Below are 24,756 nucleotides of genomic sequence, written 5' to 3'. Positions count from 1 at the left end.
TGAAATCTCGTTCTTTTAAAATCGTTATTAATCACCCATCGTTGAATGTTTACATCATGGCGACGATCATACCGACTGATTCCTCCGGTGATGGTGATGGCAATAACATCCCAGAAGAAGACAAATGTCTTGTTCATGAAACATTTAAAGAAGCAGATGAAATTAGAAGCCTTATTAAAAATGTGGTCAATATCTGGGAGGATCCAGTTGCAATGGAAATGGCAGCTGAAAGATTTAGAAGTAAGTCTATTATATTAATTATTTAAATTTAATTATTATTAATTATATATAATATAGAATTTGTATTAGAATATAGATCTATATAATATTATATTTTTTTTTTATATAATATTAAATATATAAATATAGTAATATAGACTTATTAAAATTCTTATAATTAATATAATTCATTGTGATTGTCTGCTCAGACTGCTGCAGTCTTCTCTAACTTTTAGTTAGTTTTTATAACTTTTTAAATATTTTAATTTTATGATTCTTGATTCTTGGAGACTCGACTCGAACCTCGATCCTTTTTTTTTCATTTTTTTTTTTACATTTAAATCATCTAGTTAATTACTCGAACTTACTGCTTTAGGTTTAGATCTCTACAACTTAAGTTTGAATAAAATATTATTTAAGTTATCAAAATCATTCAAAATGGCTTTATTAATTGAATTATTTTCATTATAATATTACTGTAAGTAGTGTAAGTTATATGACTATGTTACTTTAACTTTAAGTGTCTCCAGTCATCTTATACTTCATCTAAAAGAGTAAACCTCTTCAAAGATACATTGTATAGCTATCAAAAGTGTATGAAACACTACCTATGAGAAGTGTGAATTTTATCTTTAATAATAATAATGGTAAATGTCTTTGATTCCAGATGAGTGCAGTGTTTCACATGACTACTACTCTAATACTTACATGACAGCTATTGATAGAATCTCTTTTATTTCAAAAGTGATGTAATTAGAAAAAAATCTTCATAAATCAACAATCCTAATAAAGAATTTTTTTTAAAATATAAATTGTATTAAAATATATTTTAATATATATCTATATATATATAGATTTGTAATTTATAAGAATACACATTTGAATTTTACTTTATTTCAGTCATTGTTGATGATTATCAAGAGCAGCCACACCTGATTGATCCATACTTAGGTAAATAACTATCAAAGAAAGAAATGTTACAATGTTGATACTGCTTACCAAATTATCTTGATCAAATTCTTACTGAAAAAAAAAGAAGTTTCTTTTTATTTAAATATGTTTGTTTGTTGTTTTTTTTTTTACTCAGAGGAGTTTTTAGTTTCTTTGCTGGAAATTGGAAAAAAATTGACCACCCCTAAACCTGTCTCCAAGCAAGTGTTTACATATTTGTATCTAATAACAAAAGTAAGTTGGCCTAGTAGTACTGTTGTTGTTTTTTTTCTTCTAAATTTAGAGCTTAGCTAATACTTTAGTCCTAAATAGTGCTATCACAATTTCATTCCTCATATACATATACCTATTAATGCATACTTTATTATTCTAATTATTAAATATCAAAATAGTGTTATATTTGACATTGAAAAGAACAATACTCAAGACTAATGTTTTTATCATTTTTATGCCTCCTCAAGTTCTGAATTTGTCCCCATTTTTTTATACATCTGGATAGATTTAATTCAAAGCCAGTGTGTGAAGACTTGTTTATAAATGCACTAAAAAGTAGTGTGTCATAAAGGGAAAAAAAGAATCCTTGTTTTCATCTTCTGGCAATACAATAATTGGCAAATTTGTATCTTAAACCTGTAAGAGCAGACATAATAATGCTTTTACTAATAATAGTGCTAATATAAGAACTTAATATATATATAAATGGAATATTCAAACATATTTGTTTATTGAGAAAACTTCTAATCAAAATTGATATTTGAATTTCTAAACTCTTTTTTTTCTGAGAGCTTACTTTTTAAAAAAGCACAATAGCCTATGCATTCATTATTTAATTTTAGACATTAAGAAAAATTAAATAGACCCACAATGGACAACAGCTTTGTCTGCATCAGATATGAAAAAAATATGCAAGTCGCAACTGGATTTGCATTGCCATGTGAAACACTGCAGTCATTCTTAATCTTTAGAATCTATTATTACTATTAATTGTATGAATTTTGTATGAATTTTGATTTTGGCCCAATTGTTTAAAATGTGGCAAAAGTTTAGTAAATTTCTTTGAAAGTGTGGGCATTTATGCATGAAATCTAAACTCTTCTATCTGTTTAAAACCTTTATAGCATGTTTGAATTGGAATTAGTAATTATTTCTTTTAACATCTTTGTTTAATTTTTCCCCTTTTCTTTCTAGATGAGAGGCTTTAAATATGTGGTCAAGTTACTTCCCCATGAAGTATCAGACATGGAACCATTGCTGACCCTTATTGAGTTACAGGATCCAAATGACCATGAAGTAATTTGTTTTTTAAAGAGATCTTTTTGTCTAGGCTTTCCTTCTGTCTAATACTTTAAACTCAATTCAATAAACAAATCATCAATAGAATATATAAATCTTATGTACAAAAACATTATAACTCTACTGATGCATGGTATTATTATGAAGATACAAATACATTTGCTTTTTTTTTTTCTACAGCTCTGGGAAACCAGATATATGCTTTTAGTCTGGCTCTCCATTGTGTGTTTAATACCTTTTGACTTGAAGAGATTGGACAGTAATCTGAATCAGGGAGATGGAAATGTTAAAGCTAAAACTATGGACAGAATTATGACAATTTGCAAGGTTTGTATGTTTTTTTGTATGGTTGTCAATAAAAAAATAACTTGTTTGGCAATTCAATAAGATTGCTTGAGAGGTCACAACCCTGGTACTCTGGATAAAGGTCATAAGAGAGGTCATAACCCTGAAATAAAGGATAAAGGTCATGAGAGAGACCTTAACCATGATACAAAGGATAAAGTTCTGTTATTCCTACTTTTTAGTTGTTGCATTATGGCATATGACTTTCTCTTAATTTAGATTCTCTTAAAAATGTTACTCAACATATTCAATGGAAGTAACTGCAGAATTGGTTTTCGGCTGAATTCTTTAAACTCCAAATGAATTAAATAATATGTTTAACCCATCTATTGCCAATATAGTTTGTGCTTTTTTACCATACACTTGTTTAAGCTAAAGACATATTCTTAGTAGAGAATTGGAATGTCACAAATGTGACACAAAGTGATAGTTACATTTTTGTCCCCTTCCTTAACAATCCCCTTCCCACACCTTAAAGTCTAAATAGAAGGTGAGGATTAGTTTATCAGTTTCCATGGTCTGTTAGGAACTTGAATTTGACTTAGCTGCTGTTATTGACTGTTTTAATTTTAACTCAATGTTTGAGCCATGTTCATTATAAATATAAAACACACCCATTGAAAACATGTATATCCTGAGCTAGAATTCCCAGTAATACACAGTCTTATGTGCAAGAAATAAAGTTGAATTAGTCTAAGGCAAATAGATTTTGAGTGCACAAGGACAACTAATTTTAAGCTGTACATGTACAGCTTTTCTTTTGGTCTGGTTGAACTGTTCATAGCATAACTCAATCTAAATATAGAACTTTGACATTTTCTTTTGCAGACTTATTTATCTGTGAATGATAAAAGTAGAGATGCAGCAGGCTACCTAATGTCTAGATTCTTGACACGTCCAGATGTTAAACAAGTACTTCTTCCCCAGTCTCTGGACTGGATGATGCAAATTCTGAAAACTTCAGACTGTGAGTTTTGTTTTTTTTGCTTGTTCTGCAATCTGATTCATTTTAAGAGTTTCCTAAACCAAAACTTAGGAGTACAATTGTATAGTGCTATATCTGATACAAGTTTTCCCTTCTGTTTGTGAAGACACTCAAGTATTTGATTGTAGCAGACTTTGTGGAGTATTAAATACTTTGGCTTTGTTGTTTAAACATGGGAAAAGAGAGGATTTACTTCAATATGGTAAGTAGGTCTATTTATATCTTGCAAACAAAGTGTCCTTGGGATAAACTATTCATTCATAGTTTTTGTCTGGTCTTATTAAATGGATTCAAAAATTTGCCACACTTTAAAAGAATTGGCTATATACAAAGCCTGATAAAAAAAAAGTTGTGGCCTGTACCAGTTAGAGGTTTTATCAAATACATCTATTTATGAAGCAAGATGTTGTGGCACAGCTGTTTTGGCAACAAATTTTTTGGTGTCTTAGATTAAATAATATATGTTCATTTAAATTTGTGTTTTCTAAAGATGAATGCATGTTTAAGTTGTGTATGTGTGTTTGTGCATTGATCCCCAATGTCTCAAATTTTTTATTCCTTGTGACAGCACCAGTAGTAATGAGAGTTACACTAGATGCCAAGCTTGAAGAATGCAATAGTTGTGTTCTCCGTAAAATGGTCGGCAAGCTCATCCAACGGCTAGGACTGACTTTTCTGAAATACAGGGTCACATCCTGGAGGTAGGCTTTAACCTATAAAGTCTTTGTGATACTTTGTAGGAGGATGAATTTAGTGGCACTGTGTACAATGTTTGAATTTATTGCTTAGACTTGACCAAGATTTGGTTAGCTTTTAAAAGAGGTGGGCATGTAAAATATTTTTTTTTTGTTTATGTCCATGATCATATCTTTATACAGCTGCATACTCATATGATGATTCTAAAAGATATTCAAAATTATATTTGCCTTTTAACTTGCATGTCATTGGAATGACAACCATTTTAGATTTTTATTAGTGAACACTAACTCATTCCAATTGGTGACTTGTCCTTGAAAAATTTAAAACAAAATGGTTTTAAGAAATTTTGATTACAAAAAAAAGCTATTTAATATATTTTTTGTTTCATAACAATAAAATATTTCATTTTAAAATATTCAAGAAATATAAAACTAGACATTTTATTTAAGGGGTTACTGGAGATCGAAATTTATTTTTTAATTTCTGCTTTAACTTAATAACTTTTGTTATATTATATCATAGGACAACTCAATAAAGAAAAATATATATTGAATGTTGTCTAATGTTTCCTGGTTGCCATTGTAATGGCTGCCATCTTGAATATAAACAAAAATTAGTTCATTCTAAAATTCTAAAATTTTTCAAAATTGATAAATTTTAAAGCTAAAAATACTTACACCTTAAAGTATAAAGGTGGCTGGAAAGAGCTAGCTAGATGTTATACATTTTTCCTTAGCATTTTATAATTTTTTTAAAAAGGGTGATTTTTTTACCTGTAAAATGCATCCACATTTTTTTTTCAAAAAATCATATATTTCAAAATTCTTCAGATAAAGTCATTAAAACTAACTGATTCTCTGTACTATGTATCTCTGAATATGTGTACCAAATTTGACACATTTATCTCTATTAGTTCCAGAGATTTTAGAAATATTCTATCGCGGGGGGGTCACAAAAAATGCATTCACTCAAAAACAGTGAATTTGTTTTTAAAAAAAATGTAAAAATAATGTTAACCATGCATCATCAAAATGCTTTTTTTTTATAAAAAAAATACTATTTTTTAGAAAATTTTTGGTGCCAGCTTATAAAATACATGTCCAGCTATTTAATTACACCAAAATTGAAAAAATCATTTTTTTTACCCAAAATTGACTTTTTCACACTCCAGTAACCCCTTAAAACTCATTACAGTTTATTTTTTGTTAAATAAAATCAGTAATATTTGAAGTCAGAAACAAAAATTATTATGCTCTTAAAGTTATGGCATTGTTGTTTTTTTTTAAGGGTAGCTAGCCTTTTAAAAGATCTATAGTTTTGAAGGTGAAATAGGTATACTCTCAGAAATGGTGTAAAATTTCAATTTACTTTTAGTTCTTAGAAAAAGAAAAGTAATATTTCATAAACTAATGGATGTACATTCTTTTAGACCTTTGGATAGCATATAATTTTTCATCAAAATTAAAGTGACTTAAAAAAAATCTTGCCAACAAGAGGATAGTAATGTTAGGTTGCTTTGAAATGTACTAGAACAAATAGTCTCTTGAAACAAATCTTGTAATCAGAAAACGATTGAACTTTACAACCAGGTTCCCCACCTCGACATGCTAATGCAGTAATTAGTGACTGCCATTTAAAGTGAAGTTTAAAATAAAGTAATTTAAATGTCAAATAAATGGTCATCACATGTTTTCCAAATGAACCTTTAATGATGAACTATAATGAAGCTCTTCAAAATCCACACTAGCAGCTGGGAAGAGGTGGCACTGGATAGATCCACATGGAGAGAGAGCATAAAGGAAGGGTCACTGATTGCAGATGTCATACACAACAGAAGCAGAAAGAAGGGTGAAAATGCAATGGCACCTGGTGATTACATATGCCCAACCTGCGATCGCAGCTGTGTATCAAGGATTGGCCTCTTTAGTCACACAAGAAGTTGCAAAGGGAAAAGATCATCTCTCGAGACAAAATGCCACAGAGGATAATGTGCATAGACTGATGATGAGTGTTAAGATACATTACGCTAGATTACAAAATCATGTTACAAAATGTACACTTTACACTTACTTAAGTACAGCCACACTGCCCAGGAACATCTAACTATAACAAAATACATGAGCAGAATGTGGCTCTACACTAACCTAAGCCTGGTTCACTACTGACCAAAGTCTGACTCAAAGCCTGGCTCAATCACTGCCCAAGATTGAGCACCCTATAACGAAGAAAAGAGCTAACATCTAGGGGTGCAGCTAAACCAAAGACTTAAGTGATGATACATATACCAACAAATCAAGCCTGATTAAAAACATCTGTTTACTTACCCTTTAACAAGGGGAAAAATATGCACAATGCCAGACACTAACAAAAAGAATGTCTCCTCCCAAAAAAGAACTACTAGTGATGTTGACACAACAAAATTTATGGCAACTAACCCAAGGATTATGGGATTAAAAACTTCCTTCTAGACTCCAACACCACAGCAACAGAAATTTATGATTTTGATTAATCATAAGAAGTCCTATTTTCAGTTTTGAAATGAAATGTACATTAGATAGATGAGGATAAGGATGTTCCTGAAGAGACTGGAGAAATTATTGGTTAGTTCTTTAATGCATCACATAGGTTTGACCAATTGACATTTTGGTTGTTGTTCTTTGGATGGCTAACTGGTCTTATGGTATGAGCTCAAACCTTGCTCGCTGCCATTCCCTCGTCATCCTGCAATAGGTTTGGTCAAGGGTGTAATTATCTTCAAATCTGAAGGAACATCTACATTGAAGGAAAAGGCAAAAAAAAAAGAAAACATTGTAGTCCAACAATATTGATTGTATATTATTAATGTGATGCAGTCACAAATTAAAAACATTTTAATGTTATATATTCATCTGCCACCAATTCTAAAAAAGTTCTGATAGTTGTTTTGCTTAATATTGACAGAGCAAAAGCACTTTTTATTTGACTAACTTTTGATGACACTTGTTATTTTTTCCGAACAGATATCAGAGAGGTAATAGGTCATTAGCATTAAATTTAGGTGAAGGGATTAACATAGCAGCAGGTGGATTAGGAAGTTCTACTTTGGCTAAAGAAGAGGATGAGGAGAATGATGTTCCTGAAGAGATTGAAGAAATTATTGGTTAGTTCTTTAGTGCATCACAGGAATAGTTAGTTTCTACTTCATTACTTCATTGAAATATCTTTGACCAATTGACATTTTGGTAGTTGTTCTTTGTCAAATATTCATTGCTATTATATGTCTATGATCTGCAGAACATCTTTTGATTCATATGAAAGACAAGGAAACAATTGTGAGATGGACCGCAGCTAAAGGGTTAAGTAAAAAATTATTTTCATTTTTTTGTTTTGATTGTATTTTGTTTCACTAAGCAGTTCATAACAACAGGTGTCATTGCAGTCATCACCACCAAAACTTTAAGGTTTGTTAAATTTGGACTGGTAAACTCTGTGGTTGAAAGGACAAAATACTTATTTTAGTTAGTTACTTAAACACACTTAAATTATTTTTTTATTCATTGAAAAATATTTTTTGTAGGATAGGACGAGTGACAGGGCAACTTCCTAAAGAACTTGCAGATGATGTTGTTGGATCAGTATTGGATTTATTTACTTTCCAGGAAAGCGATGGTGCATGGCATGGAGGTATGTTGTTAACATGAAAAGTTTTTGTGTTTCTTTACCAGAGTACACAATGGCAATTTGGTAAATTCTTCAAAATGTTATTGACTTGAAGCAATTAGTAAAGCAAGGCTTTACACTGAGTTGTGTTTGCAGACTGCCTAAAGACAGCATGTACGCCTTCTCGCAGATGTCCATTCCCCTACATGAGAGATTAAATCAGAGCACATTAAACATGAATGAAGAGTTTCTCACATGCTATTTTAACTTTTATTGTAAAAGGCCTTCATTGAAGGGAAGATACTCTGTTCATTAAATTAGTCCTGCTATTTTTTATTTTAACTTATTGTTAGACTGTAATGAACATACATTTTTTCTTCTAAGGTTGTTTGGCTTTGGCTGAATTAGGTCGCAGAGGATTACTTCTGCCTGAACGTCTTAAAGATGGTCAGTAACTATAAGAAATTTAAAATGTTGATACTTGTGGCATGTTTCATGTTAAATAAAGTTAAGTTTGTAACCCCTTCACTCATTCCTACCTCACATTGTGTTTTTATCTGTGCTTATAGAAATGTCTATTTTAAAATGTAAAGACTTTTATGTCTTCAACTAGTTGTTCCAGTCATCATGAAAGCCTTGATGTATGATGAAAAACGGGGAAATTTCTCAGTAGGAGCCCATGTCAGGGATGCAGCATGCTATGTGTGTTGGGCTTTTGCCAGAGCTTATGAACCTCAGGACATATTACCTTATGTACATCAAATATCAAAGTGAGTGTACTCTCATTGTGTTAATGGAACTTGTAGAACACAGTTGTGGTTAAAATGGGAGATACATAAGTATATAACTGATATAATATTTGACCCACAAGCATGTGGCTAAAATCTAGGTGGTTGATTTCAATTTAGTTGGTGCTGATAGTAATAATGTGTAGTCATTTTTTTAATTACACTTTCTTGACCTTTTTTTTTAGCTATTAAAAATTATGTTTCAGTTTTTTAAGCGTTGTTTCTGTATTTTTCTTTCAGTTATTTGATTATTGTTTCTGTGTTTGACCGAGAAGTCAATGTGAGGCGAGCAGCTGCAGCAGCCTTCCAGGAAAATGTTGGCAGACAGGTAAACAAACTTCCTAGTTCACGCTACCAGCATCCAATCAACTTTTCCCTGTTTACTCCTTTTTTTTTTCTAATCCACATTTTAAATCACTTGAATAGTTTATGGGAAGGCTAGAGCTGGCATTTCCAAAGTTTTTTCCTTCTAAAACTGCTTATCAGGCTCTAAATATCTTTTTAAATATGAATAATAGTGACATGAGTGACTTCAAACTTCAGATTGAAGCAAGATCTAGTAAGCAAAAGGTGGTGTACACTTTTTTTTTTTTTGGAATGAGACTGTGCCAATAAAGATCACTAATAATCTAACTATTGATCAAGTTTGACAGTGTTATGTTTTTTCTGTAGATACTTGGATATAGTTTAATTTTTTTTTACAATAATAATGAATAAGGACTGTTGGGATATTCTTTTTTTACTTGGATAAGTCAATTTTATAAGAACATCAAATATCATTATTTTAATCTCTGATATTGCCTAATTTTTTTTCCAGTGACTATAATACAGAAGTATAAATTATCTTGTAGTACATTCAATTTCCAACAGAATTTTATATAACAAGTCTATGGTTAAACAGACAGAAAAAAACAGTATTATATTTATATTTAGGCATATGTGATAAAAATTGTGTGGAAAAAAAATAATTCTGGCAGAATGAGAAAAAATTACTGTTTTCAAGAGTTTAGAGAATAGTAAGTCTTTTTAACCTGAACATGTGGAGTTCAACGTTTTCATTGTGGTTCTTTTTATAAATGTATCACAAACCAATCATTTTGTATTAATGATTAGGTAACAATTAACTTATATTACTATTAAAATGCCTTCGCAATCAGTAGAAAGTATTAGTTCAATGAATTAATCCTCCATTGTTTTGAGCAATCCTATTACAACAGAATCTATACTTTAAAAAAATACTGTATTGTGTTTTGAACACTTTAACGCAATGCCAAACCTTTTTTTTTTTTTGTTCTGTTTGCATGTATTTTTAAGATGTGACCTTTTACTAGTTGAAGGGGAAAAAGCTTTTACTTTTGTCATGTTGTGATCTCAAAAGCTAATAGTGTTATTGAAAGTCAGATTTCACCATCATCTTTATGGGCCAACTATTAATAAGTGAGCTTTCTTTTCACCTTGCTTTTTACTATTGTTTAATTATGTTATAGGTTCAGTTTATTTATCTAACAGGGAACGTTTCCTCATGGTATTGAAATACTTACTACAGTGGACTATTTTGCTGTTGGCAACAGACCAAAGTGTTACCTCGAGCTCAGGTATTGACTAATAAAAAAAAAGCCATAGAAATTTAAGGATGACATGAATAAAAGAAATTTCTTGTTAGAAACTAAATAATGTAAAAAAAAAAAAAAAGGTATCCTACCAGGCTTGTACCCATGAATTTTCAAAACTGCTGAAATGAAAAAATGTTATTTAATAGAAGCCATAAAAATATGAGGCTTTGAGAACATGGGAATAAATAGGCTGACAGATAAGCAAAAGTTTACTATGCCAAACATTAGCAAGTTTGCTATAACCACTTTACTTCTCCTGCAATGAGGTAATGCAAACACCAAAACCTAGTTGTTTGTCTGAGCTTTCTTGTCTGTTTTGTCCTTGCACCTACATACAAAGTCAATACTTCAAGAAAATACTGCCATGTCCAATTTTTTTTTTTTTTACTTTTGACACGCTTACAGAAAATAAAATCCCCTTTTCATGACATAAAGTAAGCATTTTCATATCAGTATTAAAAATTTTTTTGTTTCAGCATGTTTATTGCCAAATTTGAAGAATATACTCAAGGTGTTATAGATCACTTGGTAGATGTGAAACTTTCCCATTGGGACAGGTACATTTTTTTTTGTCTTGCTAGTTTCAAGTTTATTCTCTGTTAGTAGAAATTTTGTAGAAATCTCAGATGCATTTTAAAATAGAACCATATAAAAAGAACATTAAAAAAAACAATACTCAATCCTTATGCTAAGACAAACATGCAAGAAATTTATCTGTACCATTTCAGCATGAAACACTTGCATGAACTGTATACGAAAATTAATAAATTAGCATGACTTAATTTATGCAATAGATTTATTACTAAATTAATACTTTTATATCACAAATTCATATTAAATGAGTTTAATTTATAGACTAAGATTAAAGTATAATTCTTAAGATGGATATTAACATTGTTTAAATCATTGTATTTTTTTTTTTTCAATTTCTATCTGCAGTACCATAAGAGAGTTGTCTTCCAAAGCACTTCACAGATTAACTGCGTGTGCACCACAGTACATGGCCTCACAAAGTTTGTCTACTTGTTACTATTAGAACTAACAAAAATTCACCATAAGAGTCAGACTCTTTTTTATTGTAAACTGACTTATAACCAACACATAGTTATTTTAATTCAGAACTGCAACAGCATTATATTAATCTGTGCATCGCTTGTGGTGAAGGCTGTCCTTTGAAGTTTTAAATGTATCTTGACTCTAATGAATGAAAGCTGTAAGAATGTTGATTGTCCTTTTTTTTTTCTCATGGAAATGAAAGATAATTGGTAGCTGGTTGATATTTATAGTAGGCTAGGACATTCAGAATAAATATTTGATTGTTTTATGATTTTTTCTACTTTTATTACCTTTGCAGTAATACCAAAACTCATGTCCTGGTCCACTGGCCTAGATTTGTTTCAACGTCATGGTTCCATCCTAGCTATAGCTGAAATTGTACATGCCCTCTACTTGATAACTCAGTCTAAAAATGAGTAAGATAAATTGGAAATTATTATTTTATCATTATTAAGAACATTAGCCACCAACAATTGTGTTGGGTAGGCTGGAGCTAGTAAGTGTGGTAGTGAGAGAGACCTGTTGGGTTTATTTCAAACTAATTAATTAATTGAGCATGGACTACCACTTAACTCATTAGCATATTCTTCTGGTTTTGAATTCTAAATTATTATATTTATTTTTAAAAAATTATATTATTGAATTTTTCATAATGAAAAGAAAGAGAGGAAAAAAATTACTAGATAAAGTAAAAGATATTCCAAAGTGTTAACTTGTAATGCACATAACTCAACAATGTCTCATTCATCAACTCTCACTTGAAAATAGATACACTAATTTGAATTGAGCTCATTTTGTTTTTCTGTTCTGTATGTGAATAAAAATAATCTTTGTATGGAAAGTTTTAAAAAACATGTTGAAAGAAGTATAACACAGAATAGAACTGTTAAACAGATCTAGAACAGTAGTAGTTTTGAGGCTAAGAAATCATTAATTACTATCTAGAAATCTAAATGAATGGTGGAGATTAGATGAGATGTTGAATCCCCTCTCTAACACCCCTTTAATCAACAGGCCTCGCTGATCACCCTTCTGATGCTTGCTTTGTTTTTGTGAACATAAGACTAAAACTTTCCATAAAAAATAAATTATAAAAATAGCAATATCATGAAAAAACTGTGATCTGTTATATTTTTATCCTTTAGGTGTCCATTTAAAATATACCAAACTTATAGGTTTTTAGTGCATTGAAAAATTCTTGTAAGCAATAAATTTCATAAAGATTATTTTATAAATTATTAATGATTAATTTATAATAATATTTGTCCAAAATCTATTGTAAAATATTTTATTTGATCTGCTTTTAAAAGTTACTTAATTATTTTTATACTTTTTATTATCCACAGAAGTCTAGTCCAACTGCTGGGTGAAGATATTATAGACAAAATACAAGACATCTGTAGAAAGGTTGGCATGTTGTTTTTCTTTCAGGTTTTACTTATTATGGATTAGATTCTGATATTCAAAATGAAATTATTTCAAATTTTTTTTTGTCTTTATGTATATTGTTTTGAAATGAAAATAGAACTTATAATGAAAAGTTAAATGGACATGATGTTGTAGTGATGCTACTATTAATTTATTTTCATATTTTATTCACATTTTTAAAAAGAATTTAGTTAAAACCTGTTCTAAAGTCTCTTATAAAGTTTCCCCCTTTCAGATCTTGCCATCTATGGGGCAGATAATGTAAAGATCATCTGTTTCTGTTGTTAATGAGGGTGTCATGTGGCCAGCACATTGATCAACCACCTTTACTTTTCCCTAACTAATATCAGGTACCCACTAGAGTTGGGTAGACTGGGGGCGCCCTAGAAATCCCAAAATTAAAAACCCAGTCTAAACTAGCACTCGAACCTGAGACCCCCCTAGGTTCAGAGGCCAAGCACTTTACTTGACCACCACACCACAAATAGTCTCTTAAGTGCTATTGAATTACATTCACTCAATAGTTATTACACCAAACAGAATACCAATATATTTGATTCCAATGCTACACAGTATTTTGTCATGATGCTAACACCCCTCTAATTGTTCTTTCAGCTACATGACCTCAAGATGTTCAAGAGACATGGTGGTGAATTTATGAGAATATCCAGTAATCAATGTCTTTTTTTCCTTCAATAGTTATAACACTTTGTTTGATGTATTGCACAAATTGTAAGACACATTTCCTTATGGATAATAAAGATCATTATTATTATTACTATTTTACTTAAACTTTACACTTCAACTCTCATATAAAGAACATTTTCAATCTGTGTGATGATGGCCAACAAAGTGATACAGACATCTAGTTGTTGACTTAAATTCTATTTGAAAAAAAGTTCCTGTTGCCTTTTTGATTATTGTATTCAATTATAATGTGTAAAATACTTCTTAATTTATAAAAATTAAATCTTCATAATTTATTCATGAATTTGATAAGAAACCATACTCAGTAAATTAATTTTTCTATTGTTTTATTAGAAACTACTTCCTACTTTTTACATAATTGCCATAAAATCTAAATTTTCTTTCACTTTTTAAAATCTAATTTTTTAAATTTGAGAAGACAAAAATCGCTGCTATTGTTCAATCCATGGGCTATCGTCACCAATGAAAATGTTAAACTTAAAATGAACATTTTGTGTCTCTTCTTGTCAGCTTGTTGTTTGATTGAGAAATGTTCAGTGGCTAAACTGCCATTCCATAATAAACCTGTTGTAGGTAAATAGACATTTTGATTTGAAGTTTCTTGGCTATTTAGAATCAAGTTACATTGTTATACTTTTGCAAAATTATTTAATCTACCTACTGCTAATTATACAATTATTGTTTAGAAATGTGGCGGTCTGTGATAGATGAATGTTTAACAAGAATTGAGCCAGAGATACAGGTCAGTTGTTCCCTTTTTTCTTATAACTATATTTGTGTAGTATTTTTTGTTGTCCATTTAATAGTGAAGAGATCTATGCCTATAATTTTATGTCACACATTGATTTAAGGGAGACAGGTCAGTGAAACATTTACGACACATTTAGTACATACTAAATAATATGTCTTTTATAGCATTTTGTAAACTATAGACATCTTGTACAGCAACAAAACATTGTTGGACTTGACTATCATTTCTTGAATATTTTGTGGCACATTTACATTAAGTACTAGAAACAGTCTGATACATTACATTATGACCTTTTATTTCACAGGCTGCAGCCATTTCTGCCATTCCTTCCTTTTTCTCAGAATATTATACTCAGCCAGATGGAACTGTCTCACAAGAGAAACAAGGTTTGTGAAATACTTTTTTTTTTGTTTGTTCACTTTCATGTTCTCTCCAAGACAATTTACAACTGAGTTTTGTGTCTACATCAACAGCGTCAATCATTTCACAGTATTTATCTGAACTCAAGTCTTCCAATCAAGCTGCCAGGTAAATAACAATTTTGATGAACTAAATAGTATTTTAAAATTGTTGATTTGATTGTATATGCATGCAGTAAACAACAGACAATATTAATGTTGCATTCTAAGCATTTGTGTTTGAGACCTGGAAGCCTGTAAAGTAGTCTTGTTTATGTGACAGATTCATTTCTTGCATGAATGAACATCCCAATCGATATTCATAAATTTTGTTATAACTGTATTTATAACCATATTGCCATTACAGTTATAACAATATTTTACAGAGATTGGCTGCCTGGAAATATGGTATGTTCTCTGGACTGTTGTCTTAATGATCCTGGCTTCAAATCCTGCCCACTCCATCCCCCATCATCCTGTGGGACTTTTGGGCAAGGATGTAATAATCTTCAATTCTGAAGGCACCCAAAAAATATTTTGAAGTTTTGGGAGAAGTGGGGACTTTAAATGTCACAGTGGTCTTGTAAAAATGATTCCATGATCAATAATATATCTTCCCTAGTGCCATTAGAGCATGGAGCAGGTGACCTGAATCAGTCAGGAAAACCAATAATTTAGCAGAGCATAAGTCTCTTTTTAATATTCATGACTAGATTAACATAGGATTATGAAAGGACTTAATTATTTTCTGTTTTGAAGAAATGTCTGTAACTTATAATCAGAAGTGTATCACTATCACTTACTTAATCATTATGTCATGAAAACAAAACACAGACTGTAATCTGGTATTGACATGAGTAGCTTACAGTGCTATGCTGTTAAGTCGAATGTACTTTCTTTGTCTAGACAAGGTCACAGTCTAGCCATAGGGGCTCTACCAAGGAGTATGCTTAAAGGTCAATTAAAAACAGTTCTGTCTGGACTCAGAACTGCATCCCAGATAACAGAGAAACAAATGGCAGAAGCAAGAAGGGATGCTATTATTGCTCTGTCAAAGTAAGTGACACAATGATGGGAAAAGTTGTTTTATTACAAACGTGATGCTATTTTATTGGTGTAGATATCCATTACTGCATTATTGAACATTAGAAATATTTTGTATCTAATTGATATTATTTTATGTCGTCCTTCATAGAAGATTCAAATTTTGTTTTAAATAAAAGAATTTAGAAATCTTTCTACATAAACTAAAACATCTAAAATAATTTTGGCAAGTTGGCATCAAATAATTTCTATCACTTGCTGGAAATCACTTTAACTTTGCTTGAGACCAGTAGGTCTCAAATGGTTACTTAATTTCACTTGTATACATCCTTACCAGTATCAAATTGAATTCATACATGTTTACATGCTAATAGTTTTTTAATCTTTTGTCACTAGTGTATGTAAGACAGTTGGAGTTGAACACCATGGCAATGCTGAGGAGTCAATCTGTGCTGACAATGTAGACACAGTCTATACAGTTTATCTTGAGGCTATGAAGGACTATACATTAGACAGTAGAGGAGACATTGGTGCTTGGTAAGTTCAGTTCTTTGTGTAGTTCACTTTCAGGAATGTAATCATTGAATAGGAGATGAGTTGGCATGTTGCCAATCCAAAAAAAAAAATCTTGGATTCTCTATTATTTTAAACTCTGATTGAGAGGCTGAATGTGTTTTCACTTCTCCAGAAATCTGTGTCTTGTAAGATTTGAATAAGAAGGATGGCAGCTACAGAGCATTCTGATAAACTACCTGTCATAGTAACTGGTTAACTTATCTTTAGGGAACTTGCCATTTTTTTTCTCAAATCCTTGCCTCCTGTGAATTACAATGTGTTTTGTATTTTTGGACAGGGTAAGGGAGGCCTCCATGCAAGCCTTACATGATCTAACTATTCTTATTGTCAATTCTGGGTGTCCACTTCTTACTCCCGAGACGTAAGTTTAATGTTTTCTAATTAAAAGTTATACAATCAATGTTTTATCAAACAAAACACCTATTATTTGAAATATTTCATATAACACTGTTAAAACCTTACAAAAGTTATCATTTGTAATTATTACATTAAAAGTTCTTTCTCAGTCAGTTTCATGAGTTTGACTTTACTGTATTGCTTTTCATAAACATATTTTAAAAAAAATATTTTTAGTTTCTTTCTTGCTCAGTCATCATACTGTACTAAAAAAAATACTGTAACCAAAAATGAATCTTTGAATCTACTGCTCAATTTTTTTATAATTACATAATATAAATTAAACGCTGCCATTAAAACTAAGAATTCATAATAAATCAATAAGAAATGTTTTACAGTAACAGTGTAATATTAATCCTTTATGTTCCCATTTGTGATTTATCTTTACAGAGTAAAACAAGTATTTTGTAGTTTGATACAACAGGCTGTGGAGAAAATCGATAGAACACGGAGACTTGCTGGCATACTGTTTACTAAGCTTCTCTACCACAAGTATGTTTTTGATAATCCATAATTTATGCACAAAATATTTCTTATGAATAGTAGTCTGTATGTTAATGTTACCTTGTTTTTTTATTTGACTTTTTAGACCATCAGTTCCTTACATACCACAAGAGGCTGAGGTAAAAAGTATTTGTCCAGAGTAAGTACTTTATATTTATTGATCTAGTGCAGTGTTTTTTAACTTATATTCTCCTTTTACTCCTTGAATAAATTGGATATAAGAAAAATAAAGCTTCCATCGCCTGCCCTCCTGTCAGAAGTTTGGTATGTCAATATCTGAAGGAAAGGCCAAAACTTATAAATGAAACATTACGTTCTTATTAAGAAACTTTTAGTCTGCAAGTAATAAGTGCATTATAAATGTGAATAGAAGTTGTAGTGGCCAGGTTTGAAAGCACTCAGCTTCTAAGTGATATCCTTAAGTCAGGGCCAAGTTTTAAAGCACTCAGCTTCTAAGTGATATTCTTAAATCAGGGCCAAGTTTTACAGCACTCAGCTTCTAAGTGATATCCTTAAGTCAGGGCCAGGTTTTAAAGCACTCAGCTTCTAAGTGATATCCTTAAGTCAGGGCCAAGTTTTAAAGCACTCAGATTCTAAATGATATCCTTAAGTCAGGGCCAAGTTTTACAGCACTCAGCTTCTAAGTGATATCCTTAAGTCAGGGCCAAGTTTTAAAGCACTCAGCTTCTAAGTGATATCCTTAAGTCAGGGCCAAGATTTAAAGCACTCAGCTTCTAAGTGATATCCTTAAGTCAGGGCCAAGATTTAAAGCACTCAGCTTCTAAGTGATATCCTTAAGTCAGAATCTAAGTAAAGCTGGGATAAGTAGTTCAGAATTTTAGGGCGTGGTGGCTTAGTGGTAAAGCAATTCACTTCTGAACTGAGGGGTTTGAATCATGGTGAAGACTGGGATTTTTAATTTCAGGATATTTAGGGTGCCTCTGAGTCCACCCACTTTTAATAGGTACCTGACATTAGTTGGGGTAAAGTAAAGGCAGCTGGTCATTGTGCTGGCCACATGACACCCAGGTTTACCATGGGCCACAGAAACAGATGACATTTAAATCATCTACCTTATAATCACAAGGTCTGAAAGGGGTTCTTACTTTACTTTTGAATCCATTAAGCATTGATGAGTACTTTAAAAAGGGGATAAAAAAAGTTTGATCATAGTGTTGGCCCCATGACAACTTTTAAATTGATGTAATTCAGAAACTGGTAAACTCTAAACTGTGTGCACCATAAGTCTCTAAAACAGATTTCCCAAACTTTTTCCTTCATGGAACACTTCACACATTCTGAGTATTTAGTGGAACACAGCTTAGTTTTTAGAGAGACAAATCCAAGTGGTGGCCTTCTTATTTATTCCAGCGGTTTGTAGAACACCAATTCATTCCTTGCGGAACACTAGGGCTCTGTGGAACATAGTTTGAGAAACACTTAAAGGATACTGTGAATATGAATGTAGTTTTCTTACACAAACCAAACTATATTAGCAACAAATAGCAGAGTGTAAGAATCATGAGGTGACATTTGATTTTAAATCACCTGCTCTGTCATATTTTTATATTATATAGATGTTCACCTTTTTTTTTATTGAATTAAAAAAAAAATTATAGCAAGCAATAACTTGCATAAAGTTTTAATATAAAGTTGTTGTTTTTTATATAAATAGTTTATTTACTTCTCTGATTATACTATGGTCTATAGGCATTCTTTGGTTACTTGTGTGACAACATCTTGTTGATTACTTTTAGTCAAGTAAGATTATTAAAATCTAGATTGCAATAGTTTTTTGCTCACCTTCTAGATTGGGAATAGATTCTATTCTAATCATAAAGCCATAAAATTCTTTGTAACCCATTTGATATCATAAGTGTAAAATCCACTATAATTAAATAACCATAATACCTTGTAACCCTTTAAAATATTTCCTGTTAGAAAAGCTTTGTCTCTTCCCCATACAATCGACCTAAAAGTATCTACACCATTTTATAATCTTTTTAACTTCTACATTCTTAAATAAATCTATGCATTTACAGTATTATAATGTTGTTTTGTCAAATAATTATATAAGACTTGTATGATCCTCACAGAATACTGGCTTTGGAGACTAACTGGGCTGCTGAGGCTGACACATATCCCATATTTTCAAAATTATTGGCACTAGAGACTTACACCTACAGTGTTTTGCTTGGTCTTGTAGTTAGTGTCGGAGGACTTACTGAATCTCTTGTAAGATATGCTAATTGTAATGTATATGGTATGGTCTAGAAGTTAAGTGTGAACTTACAGCATCTAGAACAAAATAATCAAATCACAATACACAAGGTCCTAAAGTATATCAAAAATAGAAAGTATAATTTGAGTTCAATAAAAAGAGCATGCATTCTCCTATAATTCTATACCAAAAGTAACGTTTTCTGATTACAAACAAAAATGTTTAATCATGACATGGTAGAGTGTACAAATGTGAAAAATGAACAATTTTGTCAGAACATGGAAAAATAATTACGGAGATAAAGAGTTTAGGCCTTAGGCCTAGCATAATTACTTATAACCTACAAAGGCTTTTATTTTGATAAAAATTAATGATAATTTTTAAATAACGTTTTCTTTTTAATGTATGTCACATTGTTTTTGTTAAAAAGTGCACATGTTTTTTTCTTGTAAGTCAAATATGCTTTCATTTTGAATGTAGGTCAAATTTTCTAGTGCCTCACTCCAAGAGTATATCAAGTCTTTATCAAGCAATCAATCTCAACTTGTCTCTTTCATGGAAGTTTTACTTAGAATATTTAAAGATTACCAAAAAGATGACAGGCAAGTTGTGTACAACTTTTTGTTTTTGTCAATGAGTTGTATTTCAAATAACAAACACACATCTTTTGTCAGACTGACATGATGTTTGCAATAAAAATTGTGAATAATGTTTTGTTTTGTTTTTTAAACCTTGTGATACAGAACATTTTCTTGATTAATTATTTTGTTATTTTGGTATCTTGAACAAGGAAAAGAAATTGTAATTGACTGAAATGGTGATATAAGTAAGCTCAATTAGTCCCCTTTATAGGTCGTCGTCTGAGTCTTAGTGTACACAAACCTGAAAAATAGGTAGATATTATAGAAACAATAGATAACTATACAATCTTCAATGTTCATAAGCTCTACTCTAGCAGAGTGGTTACCATGTTGGCTTGAGAAGGCTTGAGCCATGAGTACAAATTCAGGTTGTTCCCCTTTTTTTAAAAAGTCTTTATAAATGCTTTTTTATTGTTAGTCTAGATCTATCTCAAATTTAATTACATTACTGATCCAAACTAATTGAAACAAGTATGCTTAATATAAGCTTTGTTTAAAAAAAAAATGTTTAAATAATTTTGCCATATTTGTTTAATTTGAGAAAAAAAATGAGCTTTGTTTACTATGATCTAAAATAAAATATGAAAATGTTCTTGTTGCAGAGTGTCTCTCCCTATGATGAAAACTATTGATCACATTCTTTCATGGGGTCTAGTTGATTCCATAGCATCTGATAATCAGTAAGTGGAATTTTTTATTCGTAGCAATAATATTAAAATAATTATATGTTAATTTTGGAAATAAATGTCTTCTATGGTAGTTTAAAATACATTTTTATCATTGGAGAACAAATTTGAAAATAGTTTTTTGGTCCTCTCAAATTTATTTAGTTATTTAATTCATTTATGTATGAATCTGTCTAGGGATTCTATACCTGATCAAATTGTGGATTTGGTCAAGCTAGAGCTGTACAGATCTGGAAGCCCTCAGAAACTCATGGCCGGAGCTGATGTGTATGTCCTGGTAGTTGTAATGATTCAATAAGTTATTTTATTGTTTCAATAGCAACTTTGTTGAACCAAATCATAGTCACTTAAATAATTAAGACAAAAGAATGTTTATTTGAGAAATTGCTCCAACATAAAATCTTTGATTTGAATACTATTGGAGACATTGAGAATTTAAGATTTCGAGCCAAGACAGATTAGGGATCCCTGGGCTGAGCAAAGTAAAGATACTAAGTCATTGTGCTAACTACCTATTTAAGGCTAGTCTTCAATAAGTAAAATAATCTTTCTTAACCAGATTTTGTGATCTTCTTCAATTTGATGGAAGTCCTAGAAAGAAAAGTTTGAATCAGCTGATGATGCTACTGTGCCATAAGTACCCAAGGGTAAGCTTGTAGCTAACTGATACATTGGTGGATGTTTGTTTTTTTATTGTGGAGTTTTATACACATTTAAACTTGCTTTTTTTTTTCTAAGGAGAGACAACCCTACTATTTGTAGGTATTAGAATAAAGAGGAATAAGATTTTCTTTGTGTTTGATCTGTCACAATGATGAGCAAAGAATGGTATGCTGGATAACTTTACCCAGTGTAAGGCTCAGTATGACCTGTCACAGATTTCTACTAATAATAAAAGGAACAATTAAATTCACAATATACAATTCAAGTTTGTAATACTAGTTTATCTTCTCTGTCATATCAACAAATTCTTTTTGATTTACAAGGAAAAAATCAATTTATTGATAATATCTGTAGTCTTCTCTATTATGGTTTCAAACAACAACTTATTTGAGTATCAGCAAGATAAAAAGACTAGTCTCATTTTATGAGGTTTAATTCCCTGACAGTTGTAAAGACAAGCTCTCAGGAGCTATGAAGATAAATTCAGGAAACATCAAGGTGAATTAGAGAGAAGAATTAGTAACGTGAGAGTTTAATTGAAACGTTTAGATATTGACTATTTAAATGTGGACGATGAAGCATTCATACATAAAGAAAAATACTTGGTCTTCTGTTTGCTAAGAAAAGATCATATTTTACAAGAACTGCAATCTGGATCACTGTAAATATACTTAACATATAAATATATTTTTTTTCATTGGATAAAAAGTTTGAAAATCTATTTTTCAAGACTTGGTCATCTCATTATGTTTTCTCAAACACATTTTCATTTAGGTTGATCAATTTTTTTGAGACATAATTATGCTTGGTGCAGCTGATATAATGCTCTCCTTTTTAGATATGATAAACTATTCATGGTGTTTTTTACTTGTGTAAAGCAAGCCACACATTGCATGTGAAGGATTCAAGAACTCATACAATCTTAAATACCAGAATGTTTGTCATTATTATTAAACTGTGACACATCATGCTGTTACCTTAAAGATAATGTGTCTCTAATCATCTTTTGTTTTTTTCTTATAGGTGAGGAAAACTACTGCCAACAAACTTTATGAGGCATTGCTGACATACGATGAGGTTGTACCTCCAGAGAATACTGGAGATGTGATGGCTGTGTTGAGTGAAACTAGCTGGTAAGTCACACTCTTGCAAGAATCATGAGGGCTCAGATAAAATGTTCCCTACTTATTACAATCAGGATAATGGCAACCAATAATTCAAACTTTATACTTGAGAACAACTTTTTAGTTTGAAAAAAAAAGATAAATGATAAAATTTCCTATTGTTGCATTTCATTGCCAGGTGTTCACATGCATATTTCACATTCAGTGGGTTTTGTTGTTGTCTTTACAGTTATATTTGTAGTTCATATTTGTTAAAACATTTTGTTCATGTAGTCTGTGGGCAAGTATTCTTTTACAGAAAAGTATAAAGAATTAAAATCTACTCCTTTTTTTGTTTTTGTTTCTAGGGATGTACTGGACATGAATGACATCAGAGAACAAAGAAATAGACTGTGTGAATTGTTACACATTAAAGCTCCTGTTTTTGTAAGGGTAAGAAAAATTGGAAGTTTTCAACCAATCAAAATGCTATGCCCTCCAAGAAGTAACATTTATATTTTAGTAATTTAGCTGCATTACATTAAAAGATCTAGTCAAATAGGCTATCAGTTTAAGTAAAGATATGTAAATATATGTTCAGTGGTTACTTTCTTGAATGACAACACATTTAACTTTATAAGTAATTTTATTTCTGATCATTGTAAGTGTCCCTGCCCTCTGTATACAATGTATTTCCATTTAGTTTCTTGAATTCTTGTTATACCTTGATGTAGATTTTATTTTGTATCATTTTTCTCTTTTTGTTCTGCCATGACTACATGGGAGATGTCAGAGATGAGATGCAATAAACTCTTCAAATGTCACACTATTTCCTAACTAAGACTTTGTTGTTTTTTCCAGAAAACATAGCCTCTACTAATGAAAACAAACAAATGTCAGCACAGGACTAAAAGAACATTTTTATGCTGAAAGCAATTTTTATTTTTGTGTCTAAAAGCCAGTTATGCAGTTTTTAAATTGTGTATGAAGCTCAGAAGGAAACATTGAAGCATTTATGTGTACAGCTGCTTATGTCATTTTTAATTTGTTGCTTTTGTTTACATTGATATGAAGCTCCAGTTTTTGTTTCTCTAGAATGTAGTTAATAAGCCAATGAGAAACACTTGTGGGATTGATTTGTGAGACCAAATAAAACATATTATTTATTATTGAGTTGCTTCTCTTTATTCTTATGTTTCTGTTTATTCAAACTTGTCTGATACAAATTTTGTACATTTTATTTCTCCCACAACTTATCTTCGATTAAGTTGAAATTATTTCTTGTATCTATCTGACAAAACAAGACTCAATTTAAAAAAAACAAAAACCAATTAGTTAATTTACTATTGATAATTAATTATTTTCCTTAGTATTGAACAAGGGTGGCATAGGTTGAATTAGTCCCCTTGAGGAGATTTGAGCCCTGACTGAACACATTTTTTTTATGCATTTAAAAAGCAATCACAGTAAAATTTACAGATACCTCCTTCCCCCTTCATTTCCAACTAGTCCAGACAAGTTTTAGGATTATAGCCCATTGAGAAAGTGATAGGATTATAGCCCATTGAGAAAGTGATAGGATTATAGCCCATTGAGAAAGTGATAGGATTATAGCCCATTGAGAAAGCTAAAAGCATGAAACTGTCCTAAGCAAAAAACAATTGGTAAAAATATTTCTAATTGCACAGATTTTTTATTGTTCATTTAGATCTATTACGAATTAAATTTTTGAGGCGTGGTGGTCGAATGTTTAAGTGCCTGAGGTCCTGGGTTCAAATCTCAGTGAAGACAGGGATTTTGAATTTCTGTATTTTTAGGGCGCCCCTGACTTCACCAAACTCTTTAATGGGTACTTGACTATAGTTGGGTTAAGTAAAGGCGGTTGGTTGTTGTGATGGCCACATAACACCCTGCTCGTTAACCGTTGGCCAAAGAAACATGACCTTAACATCATCTGCCCCATAGATCGCAAGGTCTGAAAGGAGAAACTTTACTTTCAGTGCAGTGGCTGAGCGGTAAATCACTTGGCTTCCAAACCGGGGTCCGGAT

At 31.1% G+C, this 24,756-nt stretch overlaps 1 protein-coding gene across 2 annotated transcripts; it reads left to right on the top strand.

The window, feature by feature from the left end:
- The first annotated feature begins 32 nt into the window (after window positions 1-32).
- On the top strand, window positions 33-23,873 carry LOC106078474 (tubulin-specific chaperone D-like). Of its 2 annotated transcripts, XM_013239341.2 has the most exons (37): window positions 33-240; window positions 1,120-1,170; window positions 1,307-1,404; window positions 2,359-2,460; window positions 2,644-2,790; window positions 3,637-3,775; window positions 3,900-3,995; window positions 4,362-4,494; window positions 7,492-7,631; window positions 7,766-7,826; window positions 8,049-8,155; window positions 8,516-8,578; window positions 8,745-8,901; window positions 9,160-9,247; window positions 10,429-10,514; window positions 11,009-11,089; window positions 11,472-11,545; window positions 11,887-12,004; window positions 12,935-12,995; window positions 13,632-13,686; window positions 14,235-14,297; window positions 14,411-14,466; window positions 14,780-14,861; window positions 14,949-15,003; window positions 15,780-15,929; window positions 16,314-16,454; window positions 16,771-16,854; window positions 17,280-17,381; window positions 17,479-17,532; window positions 19,490-19,628; window positions 20,095-20,216; window positions 20,858-20,935; window positions 21,119-21,208; window positions 21,501-21,588; window positions 22,628-22,737; window positions 23,076-23,160; window positions 23,569-23,873. In XM_013239341.2, the coding sequence occupies exons 1-37, from the start codon at window positions 57-59 to the stop codon at window positions 23,575-23,577; spliced, it is 3,549 nt and encodes a 1,182-aa protein (XP_013094795.2). In that variant the 5' UTR covers window positions 33-56; the 3' UTR covers window positions 23,578-23,873. The 2 variants fall into 2 exon arrangements, with proteins under 2 accessions (XP_013094795.2, XP_055877006.1); XM_056021031.1 differs by lacking the exons at window positions 22,628-22,737; window positions 23,076-23,160; window positions 23,569-23,873 and having other exon boundaries at window positions 21,119-21,218.
- Window positions 23,874-24,756: the final 883 nt, after the last annotated feature.

The sequence above is a fragment of the Biomphalaria glabrata genome, chromosome 2, assembly GCF_947242115.1.
Source record: "Biomphalaria glabrata chromosome 2, xgBioGlab47.1, whole genome shotgun sequence".
Classification (NCBI taxonomy): domain Eukaryota; kingdom Metazoa; phylum Mollusca; class Gastropoda; family Planorbidae; genus Biomphalaria; species Biomphalaria glabrata.
Note: the sequence above shows the minus strand (reverse complement) of the source record. Positions and strands in the feature narration are given on the sequence as shown.

Excerpts from the sequence above, each read along its gene's own strand:
- LOC106078474 (XM_013239341.2), top strand. The coding sequence starts at position 57 with ATGGCGACGATCATACCGACTGATTCCTCCGGTGATGGTGATGGCAAT. Across the intron at positions 12,005-12,934 it reads ATAACTCAGTCTAAAAATGA|AAGTCTAGTCCAACTGCTGG; the intron begins GTAAGATAAATT and ends TATTATCCACAG. Across the intron at positions 13,687-14,234 it reads TGAATTTATGAGAATATCCA|CTTGTTGTTTGATTGAGAAA; the intron begins GTAATCAATGTC and ends TCTTCTTGTCAG.